This window comes from Ipomoea nil, unplaced genomic scaffold (assembly GCF_001879475.1).
Source record: "Ipomoea nil cultivar Tokyo-kokei standard unplaced genomic scaffold, Asagao_1.1 scaffold1250, whole genome shotgun sequence".
Classification (NCBI taxonomy): domain Eukaryota; kingdom Viridiplantae; phylum Streptophyta; class Magnoliopsida; order Solanales; family Convolvulaceae; genus Ipomoea; species Ipomoea nil.
In genome coordinates, this window is record NW_017617678.1 from 2,953,873 (window position 1) to 2,981,601 (window position 27,729).

A 27,729-nucleotide genomic window follows, 5' to 3' on the forward strand; every position below is an offset into this window, starting at 1 on the left:
TATGTGGTCTCTATTTTGTTGTTATACTATGTGGTCCATTCTTGTTGAGCATTGCTTTAGTTCATTCATGTGGTCCCTAAACCCTAAGAATAAAGTAGAAAAATGGTTGCATTGTTGAATGGAATATTGGGTCAGAGTTGTGGTCCCTAAACCCTAAGGATAAAGTAGAAAATTGCTTGCGTTGTTGAATGGAATAGTGAGTCAGTGATGTGGTCCCTAAACCCTTAACAATTAAAGTAGAAAAGTGGAATATTGAGTCAGAATTGTCAAGCATAAACCCTAAAATTTGAGTCAGATTTGTGTAATTGTCAAACATAAACCCTATGTTTTGAGTCAGAATTGTCAAACATAAACCCTAAATTTAATAGATTGAATGGATAAATTGTGTAATTGAATTTGTAATTTAAATACTGAGAATGGATTGTTTGTTGTTAGGTTTCCTAGAGATGTGCAGTGTACATCTAATAATACACCATGGGGGGAATTTTGTTAAAGGGTCAGAATTACAGTACATAAATGGAGATGTTGTGAATGTTGATATAGACTCAGATTTGCTTTCCTACCCACACTTAGTGAAGTTCATAAAAGAAGGGCAGTATGGAAAAATAGAGACACTCTATTATAAAGCAGTCTATGAGCCATTGGATAAACTAAGAGTTTTGTGGAATGATGCAACTGTGCTAGACCTCACTGCACTAGCAATTAGATTTAAGTCATGTGATATATATGTAGATCATGGAATAGATGAAGCTGATTTAATCCCAAGCTATTTGTTACTTGGGTGTGAAGGGAATGATGAGGTTAATGAGGAAACAAATGAGGGAGATTGTAATGTAGGTGAAGGGGATGATGAAGGGAATTGGGATGGGAATGATGAAGGGAATTGGGATGGGAATGATGAAGGGAATGAAGGTGATGAAGAAGACAATGATTCTGATGAAGAAGACAATCAACACACTGATTTTGATAATGATATTGGAGGAGTTACACAAGAAGATGGTATACACATTAATGTGAATTTGCAGTATGACGAGGAAAATGATTGTACTGTTAAGTGTAAGGGAAAGGGAAAGGGAAACGGCAAGGTTAAGACCACCAAGGCTAAGGACATTGAAGTGAGCCTAGAGGGGAGTAAACAGAAAAAAACTGAGGGTGAGGCATGTAGTGATGACTATTATTATGACTCAGCAGACCCACCAACCCAGGAGTCAGAAGAAGAAGAAGTTACACAACATAAAACACCTCCATCTAATAAATTTAGGCTGCCCTCTTATAATCCAGAATGTGATTTCCCTGAGCTTGAAAAAGGGATGTTATTTGAGGATGTAACACAGTTTAAGGCTGCTATGATCAAGTATGCAGTGCACTTTAAAAGGGATGTATACTTTTACAAAAATGAGAGTATGAGGGTGAGAGTAAAATGTGTTGAGGGTTGTCCTTTTCTTTGCCATTGTAGTTGGGAAGAAAGGTATATGTGTTTCCAGCTGAAAACCTGCCTATCAACTGGGTTTAAAGGATGCAAAAGCTAAAGAGGATTTGGCCAACTATCCTGCAAAGTTTTGGTGCAAAGCTTTTATGAGAACTGAAGTGAAATGTGATTCAGTAGATAACAACATGTGTGAAGCATTTAATGGAACAATTGTTAAGGCAAGGAGCAAACCAATAGTGAAGATGTTGGAAGATATAAGGGTAGCTACTATGACAAGGATTGCAAGGTGTAGAAAAGTGGTAGACAAATGGCCTGGTAACTTTGGACCTAGGATAATGAAAAAACTCAATGAGAACATAGTGGAAAGTATAGGTTGGCATGTGGATTTCAACGGGGATGATGGCTATGAGATCAAGAAGGGAAGACAACAATTCAAAGTGAAGCTAAAAGGGAAAAGTTGTTCTTGTAGATCTTGGGACCTCACAGGTATACCTTGTGCACATGCATGTTGTGCCATATTTGATCTAGGCAAAGATCCAGAACAATACATAGATGACTGCTACTCCAATGAAGTGTACAAGAAGATCTATAGCCACACTATCCAACCACTCAATGGTGAAATCAGCTGGCCTAGGACTAATAGTGAAGAAATATTAGCCCCTAAACCCAGGCCAATGACTGGTAGGCCAAAGAAAAAAAGAACCCGTGAGCCTAATGAACCCTCCGTTGGGAAAATTTCAAGGCAAGGTCGAGTTATGACATGTTCCATTTGTAAACAAAAGGGACATCAAAAGAAAGTTTGTCCTGCAAAGAGTTCAATGCCAGCTGCTGCCCCATCATCTGTTGTTGCCTCATCATCTATTGTTGCCTCAACTCCAATGCTAGCTGATGCCTCATCATCTGTTGCCACCTCAGTTGGTGGTGGTGCCTCAACCTCTAGGAAAAGTAAACAAAGGAAGAGATCGGGTGGCTTTGGTGTATACATCAACCCAAATACTGGAGCACAAATATTAAATGTAAGTGAATCATGGTTCTTATATTTAGATACTTTTATATGTTATAATTAGCATGACTAATGTATTCACCTTTATGCGTTATGTAGCCTGGAGGAAGAGGACAACAAGTGCTTTCAGTTGGGATGAAAAAAAGTGCCTCTGCCAAGAAGACACATTAGTTAATCATGATTTTTGTTAAGAATGCACTGTGAATGGAATCTGCCTGTGGAAACTTGTATTTTGTTAAGAATGGTCTGTGAATGGCATTTGAATGTAGTTGAATATGATTTTTGTTAATTGCTGTCAGTACTACTCTTTTGTAACTTGTGAATGAATTAACTTGTGAATGACAGTGAAATACACTTATGGTTTCTCTGGTTCAACTTATGGCTTATGCTTTATTCTTTCAGCTTATGGCAGTGAAATACAACTATGATTTGTTTGGTTCAGCTTATTGCTTAAGCTTTATTCTTTCAGCTTATGGCTTAAACTTTATTATTTCACCTTATGGCTTATGGTAAATTGTCAATGGCAATGCAATAATGTTGAAATTCACATGGCAGTGATAGGCTTAAACATGATTGAAATCATATCATTTACTCACTTCATTTATTCTTGACAGTGAACACAACCAAATCAATAAACAACCATTCATATTCTTTCATCACAAACAACCATAAAACTACATAATACAAGCAAGTCCAGATTTAGGAATAAGCCTAACATTAAGCCATACAATTGCAGCTAAAATAACTACAACACCAACACCTACAACTTTAAGCATCTTCACTGACTTATGATTGTCAATTGTACCAATTTTCTTCGTGGCTTCTTCAATCCTCCCCAAACTCGTTTGGACCACCACAACTTCATCTCTTAAACTTTCAACAATTCTTTTTAACTCGATTAAATCATTTTTGGTAGATTCATACTCTATAGCTCCCATTCCGTGCATAATATCCTCAACATAAACGAAAAATCCACATCCATTGCCGTGAAAAAACACGATAAACCCTAATGCAAACTCAAACAAAATATGAAATAACAAAAGCAATAAATCTAACCTTCCAATTTTGACATCCAAAAAATTTTCTTCCACTATCCCGAACTGTGCATAATGGGGATTTCAACCCACATTTACAGTACAAACATGGCTCGTATTGAAGAGTATAATTGCGATTTAGAATTTTTGGAGAAGTTGAAGACGACCGTGAATCGGAAAAAGCCATTGCAGTTACGTTACTAATACACCTGCGCCTAGGGTTTCTGTAACAACAAGAGAAATACAAGAACAAGAAGCTTTCGAGCGTTGAAGAAGAAAGGGAAAGAAGACACCTATGGAGTGTTTTCTGGAATCAAGTTTCAAACGTTGAAGAGGAAATGGATTTGGGGATTTGAATGGCTATGGAGGCCTGTTCACGTGGGAAGAAAACAAAAATAAGAAAAAGAAATAAAAGATGCCTACTAATGCCATGTAATCTGCCAGCTCAGCTTCATGACCGGAAGAAGAGTTTGTAACCGGCTACACGGTGAAATTGGACTGATTTGCGTTGTTGAGTGGGGTGATTGAACATTTTTTAGGTCCAGTGGCCTGATTGCACTATTGTGTTACGTTCAGTGGCCAATTTGGCCCTTTTTCCTTTTACTTTTAACTAGTGATTGTCCCGTCCGATGCACGAACTATTATTAATTTAACAAATTTACCAATTAAATTTTTGACATCCTGTGAATTAGCAAAGAAAGTAAATGATTGTGGAAACAGAAAAATGTACTTGAGTTCTTGAGCTTAGAATTAGTTTGATTAAAAATGTAAGTATAACTATACAATATAATATTTAATATTTTAAAAGTTTAATTATATGAATTTGAATTTGAATATTTTTGAAAGGAATTTGAATTTGAAATAACTACTTTAATTATATAACTAACGTATTAAAATAAAATTTGTAAATAAAATAACAGGCGATATTTTTCGAAAATCTCTACCAAAAACTTATTCATTTGAAAAAGATTATTTATGTAAGAACTATATTTATTTATTTTTATCTAATTTCTCTTCTTTATATATGTGGAGTTAAATTCATTACAATTGAGGTTTAAATGAATATATACACAAATTTTATTAAATATAAAATTTTACAAATAAATTTGAACACAATAAACTTTTTTTCATACTTCATTATGCTTTAATATATATAGAGATAGAGATAGTGGTATAATAATAAAATATAATTTATAAAATATAAATACACATAATAACTTTAAAAAAATAAGTATAAATACATCTACCCACACAATGAATGCATTCATACTTGCTAATCTTGTTTCTATAAAAATGCATTAACACTTTGGAGGAAAAATTTTGTGGCTAGATTCTGCATTATTATATTTATATATATAAAGCTAAAGATTATACTAGTATTTTCACCCGTGCGATGCACAGAATGGATTTGTTATAATATATTAAGAATATTTGAATTGATATATAATTATTTAAATTAGAACATTAAATATTATATAGTGCAATTAAAGATATGATTTGGATTGTTTATGTGTTTTGATATTATCAATGCTTGAATTTGTGCAAATAATTGCTCAAATTATTAGCTAATATCTAGATGTACACATGCGGTGCTATAACTTTGAAGATTTTATTTATCATTGTTGTTTGTAAAATATTTTCTTAAAAGAAAAACTAAAATCAGAAGCCATTAAGCTAAGGCTTCTTAAATAAGAGCATTTTGGCGTCTTTGCCACGTTGATGGGCAAACAATTATGTTTGGAAGAGGAGCATTGCTCAGAGCTCCTCTTTCCAACATTTTCGATGTCTAATCAAAATGATCCCATATCATTTACAATGGGGAGCCCGTGGTTCCTTTTTTTTTTTTTTTTTTTTTTTTTTTTTTAAATTTTATTTTGTATATAGTTTTGTTTTGATTATTATTATATTATTAATATTTATAATAATATTATTATTGTAATTTTATTTTATTATTAATTTATTACATAATAATAAAAATAATAATATAAATTTTCTTTTCAACAATTTTCTGTTGTGTAGTCAAACATTAAAAAGAAAAATGTTTTTTTTTTAAAAATAACTCATTATTTCAGAAATTATTTTCCTACTTTCCGAACTTTTATATCTATACAATTCACTTGTTAACTTGCATAATAATTATTAGATAATGACCTTGTTAAGTTATTGAAAGTTCGCCAAAATTTTAACAAACTTGCCATTTTAAGATTTTGTCTTTAATCAAAACACAAAAAATATTATTTAATAACTCAAAATTTTTACTCTAAACATCTAACAACAAAAACAACACATATACAAATTGGGTTAATCTAACACCCCTAATAATAAATAATTTAAAAAAAAAAACTAAAATAAAAAGTCATTAGGCTAAGACTTCTTACATAAGAATTTTTTGGCTTTTAATACTTGCCCAGATTAATGGGCAAGCAATTATTTTTGTAAGAGGAGCATTGCTCCTCTTATATAGAGGACCTTCAAGAGCTCCTCTTTCGTAACATTTTTTTATGTGGGATAAAAATGATCCCGCATCTTTTACAAAGGAGAGCCCTTTGTCTTCTTCTTCTTCTTCTCTTTATTTATTTTTATTTTTAATTTTATTTTGTATGTAGTGTTGTTTGGATTATTATTATTATTATTACATATTGTTTTTATTATACTTGAACAATAAATAAATAAATAAATAAATAAATAAATAAATATATATATATATATATATATATATATATATATATATATATATATATATATATATATATTTAAGATTTATTCTATGTCATAATTATTACATTATTAATAATAATAATAATAATAATAATAATAATAATAATAATAATAATAATAATAATAATATTATTATTATTATTATTATTATTATTATAATTAACACTTGATTACTTTTAGATATTATTATTACCATTAATATTATTACTATTTTCCTGTCAAGTCTTGTTAGTATATAATGACCGTGAGGCACAGTAATAATATAACCTTAAATAAATATTCTTGTATTCTATTTCGTGAGGCACAATAATAATATAACCATAATTAAATATTCTTGTATTCTATATTCTTCTAGGATTTCTATGGCAATCATTAATTATTCTCTAGTTTACCTATAACACCCCCGATTTTATAAAACAATTAAAGCTTAGGAATAAAGATAAATCTAACCATTTGATTAAAACTAAGCGGAAGCTAACAGTCAAATCGGGAATGTCACGCCACATCTAACTAAGAGCTAGATGCACAGGCTAGGAGACAAGTACTTAACCATCCAAAACATAGTATCGAATTCACAAGTTCAAATCTATAGGCACATAGGCCTCCATAACAAGCTACGAGACAAAAGGGAGCTACGCTAAACTAATCCATCTTCTAGCGCGCTCGCAACGATCTACTTTGAACCTGTAAAACATAAGGGGTAGCACCCGTTAGCGAATAATGCTACTAACACTACAAGAAAAACAATCTTTAGTGACAAAAAATTAGTGACGGGTGGAAAAACCCCTCACAAAATGTATTATTTGCATAGTTTATGCAAGGGTTAAAAATTACTCTAGCTAAAGGTTTATGATTTAGTGACAAAATTTTATTTTTATACTTATGAAAGATGTTGTTCCTCTCGCTATTGATGTCTGAAAATTATTTCCCACCAAAACTTTGTTTTTTGACGCCAATTACTTGAACCCAATTTCAAGTAATGAGTATACTAGGGTTTATCCTCAAGTCTCAACATCATTCTCCGCCTTGCACCGCCCAAAATGTTCGGAGCTCAGCTTATGATGGGTGAAAAATCTCAAGTTTCTGATTGACGCAGCAAAAAATCTCAAATCGCAGATGTTGCCAAAGCTGGACGCCGCTACTCGCCTCACAGATATATAGCTAACGGTGGTCTCACTAAAGCTCGCTGCCGTTGTCTCGCATCGTAGATGGTCGTTGAAGCTTGAAGTCGTTGTCTCGCCACTGCCGCTACTCGCCTCACAGATATATAGCTAACGGTGGTCTCGCTATAGCTCGCTGCCGTGTCTGGCATCGTAGATGGTCGTTGAAGCTTGAAGTCGCTGTCTCGCTACTGCCGATGTCTAACATTGCAGATGGTCTACGAAGCTCCCCTCACAGATGGTTGCCGAAGCTGGACGCCGCAACTCGCCACACAGATATAATATAGTTAACGGGAAGCTCGCTGCCGTTGTAGCCTCACAGATATATGGCTAACCCCTCACAGATGGTTGCCGAAGCTGGACGCCGCAACTCGCCACACAGATATAATATAGTTAACGGGAAGCTCGCTGCCGTTGTAGCCGGCTAACGTTGGTCTCGATAAAGCAAAGCTGGACACCGCTACTCGCCTCACAGATATAAAGCTGGCTGCCATTGTCTCGCCATAGCCGATGGTCTACGAAGCTTGACGCCACTCCTCTTCTCACCGCCGTGTCAGCCAATAAAATGCATCACCAGCAGGAAAGCCCAATAGATATGGGTCAACAGCAAGATTCGAACCTGCACAAGCAAAGCCCAATAGATTTCAAGTCTATCTCCTTAACCACTCGGACATATTGACAGGTTGACACTCATGCTAAGATCATTGTAATAGATATAGGTTGACACTCATGCTAAGATCATTGTAATAGATATAGGTTGACACTCATGCTAAGATCATTGTAATAGATATATCAAAGACAAACTGAAAATGGAAAACAACCGGCAACAGCAAAAAACTGCCCACCATGGGGCTCAAACCCACGACCGCGAGGTTAAGAGCCTTGCGCTCTACCAACTGAGCTAAATAGGCTTGTTGATAATTGGCCACAAATACTATAAAGAATCCGTAATCATAGAATAGTCTACACTAATCTTCCATTTAAAAAGGTGAGTGGAAAACCCATTATTTCTTTGGGGGCGCGTATTGCATAAGTCTGCCATTAAACTATTGACTCCATCACATCAGTCCATCGCTCATTGCCCATGTGGACTGATTTCCAAACACGAAGACTTAGTAAAATTTAGAGATCTTAATTATGAGTAACAATTAATACGAGCTCATGGTTAAAGTTCAGAATTTTGTTTTTATATATAGTATAGATTAGAATAGGAATTGTATTAAACAATTTTATAATATTAGAATACGAATTTTAACCTAGAATTATAGAACAAAAAGAAAAATAGAAAACAATATATTTTTATTAGAAAGAGAGATTTTTTAGGAATTGGGCAAGAAGTGAAAGATCAGTATTTTGTTTTTATATATAATATAGATATAGATTATAATAGGAATTGTATTAAACTATTTTATAATATTAAAATAGGAATTTTAAGCCCGTATGGGTTTAGCTCAATGGTTTAATGGGTAGTATTTGAGAGAAAAGACCAAGGTTTAATCCTCAATAGACGGCGATAGTGTGAGAATTATGTCCAAAGTGGGTATAATTCCTTTTATTAGAAAGAGAGATTTTTTTAGGAAGTTAAAGTTTTGGATTTTGTTTTTATATATAGTATATAGTATATATTAGAATAGGAATTGTATTACACTATTTTATAATATTAGTCCACCGTTAACTTGAGACCAAATTAGTCAACCGTTTATATTTATACGTGAAGTATAATATTATGAGAACAAAATAATTTTATGGTTACACACACACACACACACACACACACACACACACACATATATATATATATATATATATATATATATATATATATATATATTTATTTATTTATTTATTTACTATCACAAAATTAATTGTAATTAAAAAAAAAAAAAACGAATGACAGATAATTCATTAACCACATATCTCTTCAACTTGTTGTAAAACACAAATATTTCATTAACCACTGAAATCCTTAACCCCCCCCCCCCCCCCCGCCCCCCCCCCAAAAAAAAAAAAAAGAAAAGAGAAAAAGGAAAAAGAAAACTTGAGATCTGTAAGAAGATACTTACGTTTTTATGGGTTTAACACCAATCAATTGTATTTACTGGATAGTGGAAGAAGGGAATGAGAGAGTTAGCTAGATATGATTTCACAGAGAACGGGAAGAAGAGGGAGACAGGGGCGGAGCCAGGATTAAATAATGCTGTGGGCCAATCACCGCATTATTTAATCCTGGCCCCGTCCTTGCATTATATAAACCAGTCAGCCGCTTTTACTGCACCAGTGTTTAACACTGCAAATTACAATCAATTATATTGTAAATTAGTAATAAAACATGTTGAATGTTTAAACAAATGAAATTGCTGTTAAATTAGTAATTTCCGTTGTGTAAACTAGTAATTTCAGTTGTTTAGCAGTGTAAATTCTAATCAATTATACTTGTAATTATGAGAGTAGATTACTGTTAAAACTAATGAAATATTCTAGCTAAACCTAGAACTCAACAGCGTACTTAATTAAAAACGGGTAATACTAGAATTTCACGAAACTTGAAGCATAACATTGAGTTCTTTTAGCTGGTGATGAAGTATGGATGACACTGGCATTTCGAGAAACAGGAAAATTAATTTGCAGTGGCATACATTAAAGCTCAGTCGTAAAATCATGAATCACAATTTCAAAAACGATTAAGAAAAGAGAAATGAGAGAGAGAGAGAGACAAACCTGGTAAGCCACTGGAGACCGGAGTTCTCGCATAGTCGCACAAGCAGTTGAAATGTTTTGGAAGCTTACTCTGGAAGCTTTTAAGGGGAGTGCGGCTGAAATCTTGTTGAAAGATTACTCTAGAAGCTGTTAGATGGGGCAGATACTTTTGTTGAATGCTTACTCTAGAAGCTTGGCAATTGTTATCTACCGTGGAATCAAGGTGGACACGGTTCTATGTTTATAATTACTGAACTCTATGCTCATAATTTTTGAACTAAATATTCACAATTATTAAACTTAATATTTACAATTATAAAACTTTATGTTCACAATTACTGAACTCTATGTTCATAATTATAAAACTCTATGTTCATAATTTTTGAACTTCATATTCACAATTATCGAACTCTATATTCACAATTACAGAACTCAATGTTCATAATGATAGAACTCTACGTTCATAATTTTTGAACTCTATATGCACAATTATGACCGTTTTGGAATAAAGGTGGACACGGTTCCACAACATAATTTGCCGAAGCTTGGTGAGGGGGGGGGGGGGGGGGGGGGCAAAAAAACATTATAATATTAATTTAACCGGTGAAAGAAAGCCTAATGATTATAATAAAAAGTCCAGCTTGGTTAGGGGTTGGGGTGGGGGGGGGGGGGGGGTAGGGCAAGGCCTCCTGCAATTAATAGGTGGTTACACCCCTGGAGTGAGACAATACAAAATGAAGAATTATAATTTTCAAAGTCACTCATCCATTGTATTAATTATTTAACAATGAAAGGCAAAAGAATGGAGTAACAAAATTATACAAACTGGAAGAAATTTTCATATGCTGGCATAATATGCAGAAAATTAACCATAATACCTCCAGGAGATACATCAACATAAAGAAACCAAATTCAGTTTTGGACTCACAAAAGAAGTTTTACTTCAAAAATAAGTAAAATACTGAGCAGAAGTATAGCTAACGGCGGTTTCGCTAAAGCTCGCTGCCGTTGTCTCGCCACTGCCGATGTCTAACATTGCAAATGGTCTACGAAGCTGGACGCCGCTACTCGCCTCACATATCACATATATATAGCTAAGCTCCGTTGTAAGCCTCACATTTGTAAGCCTCACATATCACATCACATATATATAGCTAAGCTCCGTTGTAAGCCTCACATATCACATATATATAGCTAAGCTCCGTTGTAATATATGGCTAGCTAAAGCTGGACGCCGCTACTCGCCTCACAAATATATAGTTCGCTAAAGCTGGCTGTCGCCGTTGTCTCGCCACAGCCGATGGTTTAGCCAATAAAATGCATCACCAGCAAGATTCGAACCTGCGCAGGAAAAGCCCAATAAATTTCGAGTCTATCTCCTTAACCACTTGGACATATTGACACTCATGCTAAGATCATTGTAATAGATACATCAAAGACAAACTGAAAGGGAAAACAACCGGTAACAGCAAAAAACTACCCACCATAAAGCTCGAACCCACAACCACAAAGTTAAAAGCCTTACGCTGTACCAACTGAGCTAGACAGGCTTGTTGATAATTAGCCACAAATACTATAAATAATCCATAATCATAGAAAAGTCTACACTAATCTTCAATTTAAAAAGGTGAGTGGAAAACCCATTATTTGTTTGGGGGCGTGTATTGCATAAGTCTGCCATTAAACTATTGACTCCATCACATCAGTCCATCGCTCATTACCCATGCAAACTGACTTCCAAACACGGAGACTTAGTAAAATTTAGACATCTTAATTATGAGTAACAATTAATACGAGCTCATGGTTAAAGTTCAGGATTTTTTTTTATATATACTATAGATTAGAATAATAATTGTATTAAACAATTTTATAATATTAGAATACGAATTTTAACCTAGAATTATAGTACGAATAGAAAAGTAGAAAACAATATATTTTTATTAGAAAGAGAGATTTTTTCGGAATCGGGCGGGAAGTGAAAGATCAGGATTTTGTTTTTATATATAATATAGATATAGATATAGATTATAATAGGAATCATATTACACTATTTTATAATACTAGTATTTGTCCCGTGCGATGCACGGAAAATATGTTATAAAAAATACCCTATATGAGGTTTATTCATATATAAAATTTTTGTTATTTAATAATTATTATATGTGAATTCCTATGATAAAATTATGAACATAAATATATTTACAATTAAAATAATATTTAAGGTGGGTGATTACTACAAATCTTAAACTATATTAAAAATTTAGTACATACTATTTAATATTACAAATTTTTAAGAACTTAGTAAACTACAATAGTAATTGAATTACAATTTTAGAGTCATCACAGATCAAAATTTTTAGACCTTTGAGATTTCTAACTCTAGATGTAGCAACATACAATTGACCTTTAAAGACCAAAATCAAGATCTTAGTTCGAACATTGATTTTTTCTTTCAAATACTATCGAATTAAGTGTGTAATCAATAAAAGATGAGAACTAATAATTCAAGAATATAATCTTAATGTTAGGAATATATTGTATAAGTTTTGATGAGCCAAATGTATTTTGTAGACCTCAATTTTATTTTATTTGAGTCAGTTCTGGTTCACAAAGTATAGTGCACCACTGCCATGAAGCCTACATGAAGTCTACGTGAAAGCAGTTTGAAGGAAGAATAAATGAAAGCGGGATCACAGCTTAAACACATTTATGAAGCATCAAGTCACCAAAGGTTGAGATGGATGAGATGTTAGAAGACTTGTTGAAACATGTCTAATGTGAAATGATCCATAGTTTAATTCTCATTGAGAGCAATTTTGGTGTAAAGATGAATTGCTATCATGAAGTAGCAATATATGATGTCACAAGAAAATATCATGATAGTAATATCAGGCAATACTATCATGAAAGAATAATTTTATATCGTGATAGGTATATTTATCGGATGATGATGTCACTACTATCGGGTGATGACATCACAGTGTGGTAATGCTAGTGGAGAACACGTGGAAGAGACAAGACAAAAGAATTTAAGTCTTGGATTATATTAATTGGATATCCAGTTGAGATGGAAGAAGCCTTGCCAAGTAAAGCAAATGATTCACAGTTTAATTCCCACTTGAAGCAATTTTATAAAAACATGATATTGATCCATGATATACAATGGAACGTGATATCTAGTCCATGATACAAGGTGGAACATGATAGCTAGCTCATGATATGAAATGGAACATGATATATGTAGTCCATGATACAAGGTGGAACATGGTATATAGTCCATGATACAAGGTGGAACATGATACACTATTGGGACATGACATCATCAAAAAGAGCTATGACATCATGATAGAATTAGACAGAAACATTATTTTGAAGCTCTGTTTCTGCAGAAGAAGTCGAAGGAGAAGAAGAAGCTGATATACGAAGGAAATCTTTTTAATACTCAAGCAAGAATCAGCAGATAAATTATTTGATCAACTTGGCACATCAGATCAATAATTCAACAAAAGTTATGCTAGAGAAATTCAAATTTGGAGGCTACCCATTCCAAAGAAAAGCTTTGTCAGATTAAAGGAGAGCAACTACGAGATTTCTCAAAATCTTCTGACAGACGGCGAAATGATTTTTGCAGACCAAGTTGGCAAAATTATTTGATCAACTACAATTCAAATTGGACGATCAAGATCGAAAGTTGATCAACGGGCAAATAGCTTTCATCTGCTATAAAATGCCCAAGCAGACTTGAAGACAACAACAACTGGAATACGGCTGAAAAACAAAGAGAAAAGCAAGCAATATTCAAATCAGCCAAGAAGCAATATATTGAGCTATACACGATTAAATTCAAGTCTGAGTGAGAGAAAAATTTTATCTCTATTGTAAATCTTCTACTGAGTGTAGAAAAGGGGTAGAGTAACTAGGGAGAGTGAAAAACCTAGTTGGAGTGTAGCTTTGTGCGTAGCACTCGGTTGTAACGGGCAGAGTAACAAGGGGAGCTTGTGAAAACCCGATGAGAGCGTAGCTTTGTGCGTAGTTCTCGTGGTGTAGGAGTAAAGCTTGGTGCGAAGTACTCGGGAAGGCGGAGTAACAAGAGGAGCTTGCGCAAAACCTTGGTGGAGTGTAGCTTTGTGCGAAGCACTCGGAGAAGTGTCGCTGGGCACTTATTCACTACTGTATCTGGGTGATCGAAGAATAGTGAATTTCCTCCTTGGAGTGAAAGGAGAAGAGTGGACTAGGAGGATTACACCACCTCTGAACCACTATAAATCTCTCTCTCTATTTACTTACTGCTCATATATATTTCGTGCATGCTTATATTATCTGTGAACTAACCCGTTACGGTTTATTGCGTATCTTTATCTGTCTGGGTTTGATAGTTCCCTCGTTTGCATGCAAGTGAAATTTTATATACATCATCCTACATCTATATCAAGTGTTTCTAACGTGATGCATGTATAAAATCTCTCTTGAGCACGACACAGTTTAAAGCATAACACTTTGCCGTTACAATTCCGCTGTGCACACTCTAAGTTGTAATACTTGTTTATGCTTGTTACTTAGAGTTGAAGTTACAAAGTGTTGTTTGCAGAAGAAGTTTGAAAAAGTTAGAGAAGTCTATTCACCCCCCCTCTAGACTTCTCGCCACCCTTTCGGGACCAACACTTAATGTTACTAAGCCTACTTCACGTCAATTAAGTTGGAGAGTGTTGTTGGATAGTATCCGATGAATCCACGAATAACGCATCTTTGTCTCCGTAGTCCTCAATATGCACATCAACAATCTTAAATATTAGGTCGCCTAGCTATGCCATATATTAATTTCAAACTTATGAACTTTGGGGTTGCATGCAATAAAAAGTATATTTTAAATATACTAAGGGTACATTATATATGTATGTAAGGTACTTTCAATATAAAAATAATGTATTTTTAATATATTAAAAATGTATTTGATATTAATGATCCATACAATTATGTGGGCCATCATTTACACAATAATTAGCCAGTAGAAATTGAAATATAAATAAATAAATAAATAAATAAATAAATAAATAAATAAATATATATATATATATATATATATATATATATATATATATATATATATATATATATATATATATATATATATATATATATATATATATATATATATATATATATATATATTAGAAATTGTCCGTGGAAATTATTATCATTATTATTATTGCAATTATTATTATTATTGTTATTGTTATTATAATTAACAATATTATTATGATCTTGTGAAAATTAAATGTTGATTACCACCATTTAATTTTCACAATAACAATATTATTATGGTCTTGTGAAAATTAAATGTTGATTATCACCATTTAATTTTCACAAAACCATATGGCTTTATTATATATAGGATTAAAATAGGAATTTTTAAGCCCGCACGGGTTTAGCTAAATGGTTCAGTGGGTAGCATTTGAGAGAAAAGACCAAGGTTCAATCTTTAGACGGCGGTAGTGTGGGAATTATGTTCAAACTGGGCAGATTCCTCTTATTAGAAAGAGAGATTTCTTTTTTAGGAATTTGGCGGGAAGTTAAAGTTTTGGATTTTGTTTTTATATATAGTATATAGTATAGATTAGAATAGGAATTGTATTACACTATTTTATAATATTAGTCCACCGTTAACTTGAGACCAAATTAGTCAACCGTTTATATTTATACGTGAAGTATAATATTATGAGAACAAAATAATTTTATGGTTATTTACACACACACACACACAATTTTATGGTTATATTCACAAGTATGACAATGCTTGGTGAGGGGGGCAAAAAAAACATTATAATATTAATTTAACAGGTGAAAGAAAGTGTAATTTTGCATTTCCTCTTTTTAATCATATTAACTGGATTAATCAATTGATGAAAAGGACTGACTGATTCAGCGATGAAGTCAGTCAGTGATAACAGATCATAGAGATGTTTAAAGAAAAGATAACAGCACAAGCAAAAGACACATGATGTTTACCCAGTTCGATACAATGTTTATCTACGTCTGGGGGACGATCACATAGACGTCCAATCCACTAAATCATAATCCAATGTACAAAGGTAGATAAACAATAATCTCACCCAAGTGCCCCACACAAGGTACATACCCAGTCTACACAGGTTTAGTGGATTGTTGAAGGTGGAGAGCCAACTATGATGCAGTCCACTTCAATGGCGCTCTTTACAGTTGTTCCCACAACAGTGTGATCACAGTGTCCTTTCGTTTAAGCAGCAGTAATTCATCTCAAGTTCGTCATCTTAATCACCATGAGCATGTTGTATTGAGAAGAGGCATGATAATCAAAGATCTGATCTCATAAAACTGATGTGGAGTGTTTCTTCTTTCTAAAGGCGTAACCCTAATTCACTTCAAATGAGGATACTTATAGATCCGTCGATAGAACACTCTTTCCATAGATGTCTTTGATTGTAGATGGTAGGACAATATTTGAAGAATGTAATCTTAAAGATTCGGTCCATACCTTTCCAAAGCAGATACGCTGATCTTCTTTCCAAATCTGTCTTCTGTAAAACCGCGTACAGCTTTTAAGAAATCAGCTTCCTAAAACAGATCTTCAGTGTCAGTCCTTCTGTTGTTGTGTTTGATTGATCAGTCTTCTGTAGAACAAAATTGACACTAAGCTAATCCTATCTTAGTATGCCATAATAATATTGCCAATTATAATTTGGGGTTCTTTTCGAGCAAATAAAACACTAATAAACTCCCCCTTTGGCTATTATTTGGCAAAACAACTCGACTACGTAAAAAGAAGTATAATACTGCAAAAGACTAAGATAGGATATTAAAAACAAAACAGAACCAATATTCAATTACATAGCAGAGATAAAAACACAGCATACATGTCATGCTGGATCAAAACAAAGACAAGAAACATTCTTCAAACAAGAGATGCCATCACAGTCAATCGCCCAGCCAGGGCCAGATGGTACACAAACACAAACAACTCCTCTTGAGTTCATACTCCCCCTTTTTGCCAAAAGAGAGCCAAAGGCAAGTCAAGCGTTGGAGGGAGTCTCACTGTCAGACTTCACAGGATCAGCAGCAGAGGCCTCAGTCAGGCTTAAACGAAGATGAACAGTGGCCAATTCCGTGCGAGCCCCTGTTAGCTATTTAGCGATTATGCCATGAACTGTCTCGAGCTCAGAGACTCTCGCCTTCAATTGGATAGAGAGTTGAAGATCTCGTGCATGTGGTGAGTCATCCGCCACTGTATTAGTCTCAGGATTGGAGGGGGCATTCACCGGTGTAACATCGCATATATGATCTCCAGTCAATAGACGTCGGTCAACCGTGTAGAGAAGGGTCGGACTGATCACCTCACTCGCCATAGGCTCAAGGCCCTGAGATGTAAGAATTCCAAAGATCAAATTAGGAAAGGGCATCCGTACCTTTTGTTCTCTCGGGTGAATCAGAGCGAGAATATGATAATAGATCCACGACCCAAGATCAAAGGACATCTTGGTTCCAATTCTGAATAAGAGACTGGCCAGTTGCTTGCCGACAGTGTGGAAATGCGCCGAAGGGAGCCAGTTATGCAGAGCAAGATGATGAAGAATCACATACTTGGAGGTGAGCTGAGAGCTAGGTAGAGTATCCTTATCACCAGTAGGCCATCTGTCAGCTTGTCCACCAGTGATTGTTTTGGCCACTGCATCCTAGTCAGTGATAGCCTCCTTTTGGACTCTTTGCAGGCCAAAGTACTCGTTAATCATGTCAGGGCCAAACACATACCATTTCCCACGAATGAAAATCTGCATTGGACGCACTCCAGACAAATTGTCCATCTCATCATTGAGATTACAGTAAAATTCGTAGGTGAGCAGCTTTGAATAAGGACAGAAGGCAGTGACAGTTTTCAGCAGACTCACTTCTCTCAGCAAAGGCAGAACATCACAGACCGAATTCATCTGGTTTTCATCAATAGATCTTTGGACAATCAGATCTCTTCTAACCATGGTGGACCACTTGGCTTGAGCAGTAGGGGAAACAAACTGAGGTCTGTAAATGGATGTGTCAGGGCTTTCAACAGCTTGAACCTCAGGTGTAATGCTCCGACCTCTAGCACGGGTAGCAGGTTTCACTTTTCTGGTGGAAGATGTGGGGACAACAGTTGGTTGAGTAGCAACAGAACCCTTTTGCTTAACAGAAGACCGTAGAGTCTTAAACACTTGTTGAACAGGAGGATTGGTCTCAGGTTTTGCAGGCTCACTAGACTTCCTTTTCTTCTCTGGTTGATCTACATCAGCAGTGTCCTCACCAGATTCAACCACAACCTTCACAGGAACATTCTTTCTTTTCGACCTTCTTGTCTCCTTGGATGGGGAGTGGACAGGAGACACAGAGTGACTAGAATCAGACACATGAGCAGATGAACCACCAAGGAGATTAGTGACCTCTTGTATTTTGAGTGTGGTGGAATCAGGATGAGCAGTAGTCTCAACAGTTGGAACCTGAGATGTAGGAGCTTGGGTGCCACAGACTTCAGCCAGTATTTTTTCATCTTCACTCGAGGATTCAGATGGGTGAATCTCTCGGTATGGTTGAGGAATGGAAGCAGAAGGTAAACCAGCAAAGTGTCGCACATGTTCCAGGCTTTCACCTAACGATGTGGAAATGTAGACTGAGATTCAGATGGGTGAATCTCTCGGTATGGGGGCTTGAGAAATTAACAATCTCAACATGAGCAGGTAAAACAGAAAAGTCATCAGCAGGTACAGCAGAAGAATCATCAGCAGGAGAAATTTCTTTAGGATCATCAGCAATCACAGCAGGGGACAGATCAATATTATCACCAGAGAACACAACCAGACTCAGATTGTTGGACTCATCAATCGGTTTGTCTTCCTCTACAGACTCTTTAAGAGACTCACTATTCAAGGGATCAGACTTCTCAACAGGTAAGCAAGGAGGATCAACAGATACAGATGATTTCTCAGAGACTAAAGCAGGCACATTCTAAGAATCAACAGGAACAATAGATGGGGCAGCATTAGACACTAGATCCTCAGGTTTATTAGGTGAAATTTCTATAGGGGAGTCAGAGGAATTTGACCTGTTTCGCAGAATCTCAATACGATGTCTGGCTTCATTCTCAGCAGACTGAAGATACAGGGGTTGAGCAATTTCTTGACGACGGGAGATTTCTTCAGACTCAAGGGTTCTTTTAGCAAAGTAATGGAGGAACGCCCCAGCATGATTTCCATCTGAGGGCTCTGGAATAGACGCCGGATTAATGTCATCACCTGCTTCAGAGGCCAACAGCAATAGATCACTGGTGTCATCGTTGGACCAGTCGGCATAAAACTCTGGATAATCGGACAGTACAGTGACAATGATTTCATCGCGGAGAAGGGGATCAAGCTTCAATTTTTTCTTCATAGCCAACAGAAGCAAGGTTTTGACATGTTTGGTGGCTGTTTCTTGTGAATGAACCTTTCTTCCAAGCTTGATGATCATATTACGAACTGCATCCGCCATTGATGACAGATTCGAGAAGACGAAGAAGTAAACCCTAGATAGGAGATCAAAGAGAATATAGTCTGTGTGCAGAGATAGTCTCTTGTTTGTTCTCTCAAGTCTTATTCGATACTCGATTATAAACCCAAGGGAGAGGAACCCCAATAAATGCAGCTAGTCAGAATACATGCAGAGCTGATGTGATTGACGCAACGGTATACCTCCTTTTTAGGCAAGAAACGGATGCTTGGCATATTTCAAATTTGAAAAAGCCTAATCACTTTTATGGTAATTTAGGTAAAGATATTTTCTTAACAAAAATGAAGGGAGTTTAAAAGGAAGTCAAAACTTAAATTTGACCAGAATACGTAAACCTTGCACTCTCCTTCTGAGTGACGATCTACCCTATTAGTCAATTCTGCAGATTCCCAGAGCAGATCTGAGAATCTCAAACCAGTTTGCGTCTAGGGGCTTAGTTAGGATATCAGCCAAATGTTTCTCAGTTTGAATATATTCCAACTCAATCTCCTATGATTCTATCAGGTCTCTGATGTAGTGATGCCTTATATCAATATGCTTCGTCCTGGAGTGTTGAACTTGATTCTTTGAGATATTAATAGCACTGACATTGTCACAATAGAGTGTCATAATTCCTTGAGTAAGACCATAGTCTAATAACATCTGTTTCATCCATACTAGCTGAGTACAACATCCACCAGCAGCTATGTATTCTGCCTCTACAGTACTTAAAGAAATTGAGTTATGTTTCTTACTCAGCCATGACACCAAGTTCTTACCAACAAAGAATCAACCACGAGATGTACTCTTATGGTCATCAATGTTCCCTGCCCAGTCAGCATGACAGTATGCAATCAGACTCAGTTCACTGTCCTTGGAGTACCATAGACCATACTGAATCGTTCCTTTTATATATTTCAGAATTCGTTTAGTAGCTATGAGGTGTGATTCCTTTGGATCAGATTGATACCTTGCACATATTCCAACACTAAACATTATGTCTGGTCGACTAGCCGTCAAGTACATCAGACTTTCTATCAGGCTTCGGTAGACTGTGTTATACACTGATACACCTGTGTCGTCTTTGGATACTTTTGTGGAGGTGGAGATCGGTGTCCTGGATGGTTTACATGATTCCAGATCAAACTTCTTGACTAAATTCTTAGCATACTTTTCTTGTGAGATAAAGTACCCTTCAGAACTTTGCTTAACTTGCAGTCCTAGGAAGTATGTCAGTTGACCAACCATTGACATCTCAAATTCTTCTTTCATAACTTTTACTAACTCATCTGTGTATTTCTGTAGAGTTGATCCAAACACAATGTCATCCACATAGATCTGAGCAATGGTGACATGACTTCCAGTAGTTTTTACGAATAAAGTTTTGTCAACACTCCCTCGTTTATAACCATGCTGTAGCAGATACTAAGTCAGGCGTTCAAACCATGCACGTGGGGCTTGTTTAAGACCATAGAGAGCCTTTCTAAGCTTGTAGACATGCGATGGCTGCTCTGGATCTTCAATTCCCTTAGGTTGCGCCACATAGATATCTTCATGCAGGTACCCATTCAAAAACTCTGTCTTGACATCCATCTGAAACAATGTAAATCCCAGAATGCATGCAACAGCTAGCAGAATTCTGATTGACTCTAGTCTAGCCACAGGAGCAAATGTCTCATCATAGTCAATGCCTTCTATCTGAGTGTACCCTTGTGCCACAAACCGAGCTTTGTTCCTTGCAATATTCCCAACTTCATCAGTTTTTTTTTGAAGATCCACTTTGTTCCAATTATGTTGACACCATCAGGTCTTGAAACTAGATCCCAAACATGATTTCGATCAAACTGATGTAGCTCCTCCTGCATTGCCTTGATCTACAAATCATCCTGTAAAGCTTCTTTTACATTATTGGGTTCTATCTTTGAGGTATAGCAAGCAGACCCAGATATTTCTATCAAATTATTTCTTATTTTGCTCCTGGTCTTCATCCCATCTGTTGGATCACCAATGATGTTATCTGATGGGTGATTTTTCTGAGTTCTGGTGGGTTTGTCTTTACCTGTATCATTTATGAGAGTTATCTCCTGTTCCAAACTTTCTTGATCTTCATCTGAGGATTCTTGTGATTTGGGCTGACTGTTACTGTCTGCAGTATTTAGTTCACTGAGAGGAAGCTTTGCCACTGAATCTGTCACTGTTGTGTCTACTGATTCTTCTGGACTATCATCTATAACCACATATACTGATTCCATCACAGATTGAGTTCTCTTGTTGTAGACTCTGTAGGCACGACTGTTTGGAGAGTATCCAAGGAAGATGTTCTCATCACTCTTAGGTTCAAACTTCCCTCTTTGTTCTCTATCAGCCAGCACATAACACTTTGTCCCGAACACATGAAAATACTTCAGGTTTGGCTTCTTTCCCTTCATGATATCATATGGTGTTTTGGTCGTTCCTGGTCTAAGATAGACCCTATTTAGTGTATGACAGGCTATGTGTACTGCTTCAGCCCAGAAGCGCTGCGGCAGATGAGAGGCATGTAGCATAACTCTAACTATTTCTTGTAAGGTTCGATTCTTTCTTTCCACCACACCATTCTGTTGAGCAGTTCTAGGAGCTGAGAACTCATGTGATATATCGTGCTCGGAGCAGAAATCTGAGTATAGTGAATTCTCAAATTCTTTTCCATGATCACTTCTTAGTCTCTGAACTTTTATTATAGACCCATTCTTTTCCTTCTGAACCCTTATGCACAGAGTTTTAAGGGCCTTGAATGCTTCTGATTTTTCTCTTAGAAAGTATACCCAGCTGTATCGAGAGAAATCATCTACACACACAAATATGTATTTCTTTCCCCCAATGCTTTCAGTCTGTGTTGGCCCCATGAGGTCTATGTGAACACGATCTAAACACTTTTCAGTGGTGATACCTCTTACTGCTTTGTGTGGAGTTCTGATTTGTTTCCCAATGGCACATGCACCACAAACCCTTTCCAGATCTATTCTGATCTTAGGTACACCTCTCACAGCTTCCAGTTCGATCAGCTTATCCATATCCCTGAAGTTTACGTGACCCAGTCGTCTATGCCAGAGTTTTGATTTATCAGATTTAGATATAGGTGACATGCATTTTCATTAGCCAAAACATAACAATTGTCCGAGGATCGGGTTCCTTCCATGACAAGTTGATTTGCTTTGTCACTAACTCTGCAGCAGTTACGATCGAAGCACACATTCCAAATTTGATCACACAACTGACTGATGTAATCAGATTAGCTTTCGACTCACTGACTAACAGAACTTCTTATAATTGAGGCAAACCTGGTACATTCAGGGTATCTTTCCCAACTATTTTCCCTTTTTGTCTATCGCCATATGTTACAGATCCATTGCTTGGTTGAACAGCGATGAGACACTTTACATTTCCAGTCATATGTCTGGAACAGCCACTTTCGAAATACCATCTAGCTTCAGTTGTAGACGCAGTCAGAACTATAGTGGGGTAACATATAACTTCTGACTTTCTGACCCAAACCTGTCTAGTAAACGGTGTAATAGTCTTGTTCTGATATTTTTCCTTCCTTTGATCTCTGTAAAAAAAATAACACTCAGGCCGAGTATGACCTTTTGTTTGACAGTAGTGGCAAATGGGAGTGTATTGTCTAACTCTGACAAACTTATTTTTGAACCTTGAATAACGAGATTGATGAGTTACTTTGGCAAGGTCAGTATCTGCAGTCTGGTCATATCTCCTTCTCTTGTCAATTTTCTACACTGACCGAGATGACTGTCCTTGTTCAAAGCTATGAACTGCTGTGGCCTTAAACATACCCTCTTTGACAAACATAGGTGCATTATTTGAAGATTCACCTCGTTCAAATCCTAGACCTTTTTTATCATTAGGATTTCTGCCTGAGTCTAGAATCTTGTCTAAGGTTGATGTAGTGTCCATCATCTGGATATTTTTCTTTAGACCTTCCAATTCCTTTATCAGTTTTCCTTCTCTGGATCTTATCTGAGTGATGAGATCTTCCTTTTATGACAAGGTCTGTATTCAGTTTTTTTAGAAGATCATCCCTTTGCTTCAGCTCGTCATTCAGATTTTTATTGACTTTCACTAGTTGTTCCCAGCTTGTAACAAGTTTAGCAAATTGTATTTCAAGTTGAGTATGTCTCTCTTCAAAATCATCAGTTGATATGTAAGATTCTTCATCTGATTGGTTTTCGTCTGACTGAATGTCTGTAGCTGTAAAGAAGGCTACAAAGTTTCCCACATTGTCATCTTACTGATCATTAGATGTTTCCTCCTCATCATCACTTAGTGTAGCTACTGACATAAACTTTTTCCTCTTGAGATACGTTGCACATTCAGCCTGTATGTGTCCATAACCTTCACACTCTCTACACTGCACTGACCGGTTGAGAGACCTCCCTGTATCTGTGGAACTGTTTCTGTTCTGTCTTGTTCGACCAGTCTGAGATTGATTATTTTGTGAAAAAGGAGTTGTTTCGGCTTTCTGATATGAGGAGTTATTGCCATTGTATTGTGTCCTGGTGGGCTGACCTTGACTCTTTCTGTTGAATCCTTTTAATATTTTCTTGAAATTCTTGGATAGAAGTGCCAAGGTTTCATCATCTATGTCGTCTATGTCAGATTCTCGATCAGCCTCAGCCACAAAAGCCACTGATTTTCCTTTTCTGTTTCTTGCAAGATCATCATCAGCAAGCACGTCTAGTTCATATGTGTGTAAATTTCCCATAAGTTCTTCGACAGTCTTCTTTTCCCAACCTGTGTGTTCCTGAATAACAGTTACTTTCATCCGGAAGAGTTTAGGCAAAGATCGAAGGATCTTTTTGACTATTCTCTCATCAGTGAATAGTTCACCAAGAATTGAGGCTCTGTTCATCAGATTCTGGACCCGACTGTGAAAGGTCGAAATAGTTTCCTCTTCATTCATTCTAAGAGCTTCGAATTCTGACAGTACCATTTGTAGCTTCGACTGCTTGACATCACTAGTTCCCTCAAATCTGGTTTCAAGAATTTCCCATACACGTTTAGCTTCTCTTACCCCTGTGACAAGAGTAAAAACAGATTCACGCAAAGATCCTACAATCGAGTTCAAAGCTTTGTTAGATCAGAGGCATTCATTTCATCGTCTGTCCAAGTCTCCATGGGCTTATCTCTAGTGGTTCCATCCGCATTCTGAACAATTGGACGGCTCCACCCAGTTAGGACAGTACGATAAACCCTGGTACCTTGTGTTTGGAGATATATCTCCATGCGAGTCTTCCAGAAAGAGTAGTTGTGACCATCTAGTTCTGGTGGTTCCATACTTGCGTCCATCCTGAACAAAAACAACACGCCAACGAACACACAGAGGCACTTCCAAAAGACAGAGAACAATGCAAAACTAAAACAACTCGTACAGATCAAGTAACTATGTAGACTTAAAAGCAATGATACCACATGTAATTTTGCATTTCCTCTTTTTAATCAGATTAACTGGATTAATCAACTGATGAAAAGGACTGACTGATTCAGCGATGAAGTCAGTCAGTGATAACAGATCATAGAGATATTTAAAGAAAAGATAACAGCACAAGCAAAAGACATAGGATGTTTACCCAGTTTGATACAATGTGTATCTACGTCTGGGGGACGATCACATAGGCGTCCAATCCACTAAATCATAATCCAATGTACAAAGGTAGATAAACAATAATCTCACCCAAGTGCCCCACACAAGGTACATACCCAGTCTACACAGGTTTAGTGGATTGTTGAAGGTGGAGAGCTATGCATACAGAAGCCCAATGAAATCCCTTCACTTAGAGAGCCAACTCTGATGCAGTCCACTTCAATGACGCTCTTTACAGTTGTTCCCACAACAGTGTGATCACAGTGTCCTTTCGTTTAAGCAGCAGTAATTCTTCTCAAGTTCGTCATCTTAATCACCATGAACAAGTTGTATTGAGAAGAGGCATGATAATCAAAGATCTGATCTCATAAAACTGATGTGGAGTGTTTCTTCTTTCTAAAGGCGTAACCCTAATTCACTTCGAATGAGGATACTTATAGATCCGTCGATAAAACACTCTTTCCATAGATGTCTTTGATTGTAGATGGTAGGACAATATTTGAAGAATGTAATCTTAAAGATTCGGTCCATACCTTTCCAAAGCAGATACGCTGATCTTCTTTCCAAATCTGTCTTCTGTAAAACCGCGTAAAGCTTTTAAGAAATTAGCTTCTTAAAACAAATCTTCAGTGTCAGTCCTTTTGTTGTTGTGTCTGATTGATCAGTCTTCTGTGGAACAAAACTAACACTAAGCTAATCTTATCTTAGTATGCCATAATAATATTGCCAATTATAAGTTGGGGTTCTTTTCGAGCAAATAAAACACTAACAGAAAGTGTAATGATTATAATGAAAAGTCCAGCTTGGTTAGGGGTTGGGGGTTAGTGGGTGGGTGGGGGGGGGGGGGTGGCAAAGCCTCCTGCAATTAATAGGTGGTTGCACCCCTGGAGGGAAACAATACAAAATGAAGAATTATAATTTTCAAAGTCACTCATCAATTGTATTAATTATTTAACAATGAAAAGCAAAAGAATAGAGTAACAAAATTATTCAAACTGGAGGAAATTTTCATATGCTGGCATAATATGCAGAAAATTAACCATAATACCTCCAGGAGATACATCAACATAAAGAAACCAAGTTCAGTTTTGGACACACAAAAGAAGTTATATTTCAAAAATAAGTAAAATACTGAGCAGAAAATTATCTTCTTTCCTCGCAGATGGTTTCCAAAGCTGGACGCCGCTACTCGCCTCACAGATATATAGCTAACGGTGGTCTCGCAAAAGCTCGCTGCCGTTGTCTCGCATCGTAGATGGTCGTGATATATAGCTAACGGTGGTTTCGCAAAAGCTCGCTGCCGTTGTCTCGCATCGTAGATGGTCGTTGAAACTTGAAGTTGCTGTCTCGTCAATGTCACTACTCGCCTCATAGATATATAGCTAACGGTTGGTTTCCAAAGCTGGACGACGCTACTCGCCTCACAGATATATAGCTAACGGTGGTCTCGCAAAAGCTCGCGCCGTAGATGGTCGTTGAAACTTGAAGTCGCTGTCTCGTCAATGCCGCTACTCGCCTCAGCCAATGGTCTACGAAGACCGACGCCATGTCAGCCAGAGATTTTTACATATTGACAAGTGAATTTACCCAATAAATATGCGTCAACAGCAAGATTGGAACATAGTTTTTGACATATTAACAAGTGAATGTGCCCAATAAATATGTGTCAACAGCAGGATTCGAACCTGCGCAGGCAAAGCCCAATAGATTTCGAGTCTATATCCTTAACCACTCGGACATATTGACAATCATGCTAAGATCATTGTAATAGATACATCAAAGACAAACTGAAAGGGAAAACAACCGGTAACAGCAAAAAACTGCCCATCGTGAGGCACGATCCCACGCCCATAAAGTTAAGAGCCTTGCACTCTACCAACTGAGCTAGACGGGTTTGTTGATAATTAGCCACCAATACAATAAATAATCTGTAATCATAGAAAAGTCTACACTAATCTTCCATTTAAAAAGGTGAGTGGAAAACCCATTATTTGTTTGGAGGGGCGTATTGCATAAGTCTGCCATTTAACTATTGACTCCATCACATCAGTCCATCGCTCATTACCCATGCCGTTGTGGCCTCACAGATATATGGCTAACGGTGGTCTCGCTAAAGCTGGACGCCGCTACTCGCCTCACAGATATATAGCTCACTAAAGCTCGCTGCCGTTGTCTCGCCACAGGCGATGGTCTACGAAGCTCGACGCCATGCCAGCCAATAAAATGCGTCACCAGCAGGAAAACCCAATAGTTTTTAACACATTGATAAGTGTAACGTCAACAGCTGGATTCAAACCTGCGCAGGCAAAGCCCAATAGATTTCGAGTCTATCTCCTTAACCACCCGGACATATTGACAAGTTGACACTCATGTTAAGATCATTGTAAGGCAACAGCAAAAACCTGCCCACCGTGGGGCTCAAACCCACGACCACAAGGTTAAGAACCTTGCATTCTACCAACTGAGCTAGACAGGCTTGTTGATAATTAACCACAACTACTATAATTAATCCGTAATCATAGAAA

At 36.5% G+C, this 27,729-nt stretch overlaps 1 protein-coding gene, 1 long non-coding RNA gene and 3 other non-coding genes across 5 annotated transcripts; 1 reads left to right on the forward strand and 4 right to left on the reverse strand.

The window, feature by feature from the left end:
• Window positions 1-416: 416 nt before the first annotated feature.
• On the forward strand, window positions 417-2,318 carry LOC109184147. The gene is made up of 4 exons (XM_019334192.1): window positions 417-1,409; window positions 1,516-1,915; window positions 1,958-2,110; window positions 2,212-2,318. The coding sequence occupies exons 1-4, from the start codon at window positions 417-419 to the stop codon at window positions 2,316-2,318; spliced, it is 1,653 nt and encodes a 550-aa protein (XP_019189737.1).
• Window positions 2,319-6,806: 4,488 nt separating this feature from the next.
• LOC109184152 lies at window positions 6,807-10,126 on the reverse strand. The gene is made up of 4 exons (XR_002054713.1): window positions 10,063-10,126; window positions 9,408-9,631; window positions 7,065-7,963; window positions 6,807-6,868 (listed from the first exon to the last, which is right to left on the reverse strand). It is a non-coding gene; the product is annotated as an uncharacterized LOC109184152 (long non-coding RNA).
• On the reverse strand, window positions 7,943-8,024 carry TRNAS-UGA. The gene has a single exon. It is a non-coding gene; the product is annotated as a tRNA-Ser (tRNA).
• Window positions 10,127-11,361: 1,235 nt separating the features above from the next.
• TRNAS-CGA lies at window positions 11,362-11,443 on the reverse strand. Its single transcript has one exon. It is a non-coding gene; the product is annotated as a tRNA-Ser (tRNA).
• A 15,425-nt stretch (window positions 11,444-26,868) lies between these two features.
• Window positions 26,869-26,950, reverse strand: TRNAS-CGA. Its single transcript has one exon. It is a non-coding gene; the product is annotated as a tRNA-Ser (tRNA).
• Between the last annotated feature and the right edge of the window lie 779 nt (window positions 26,951-27,729).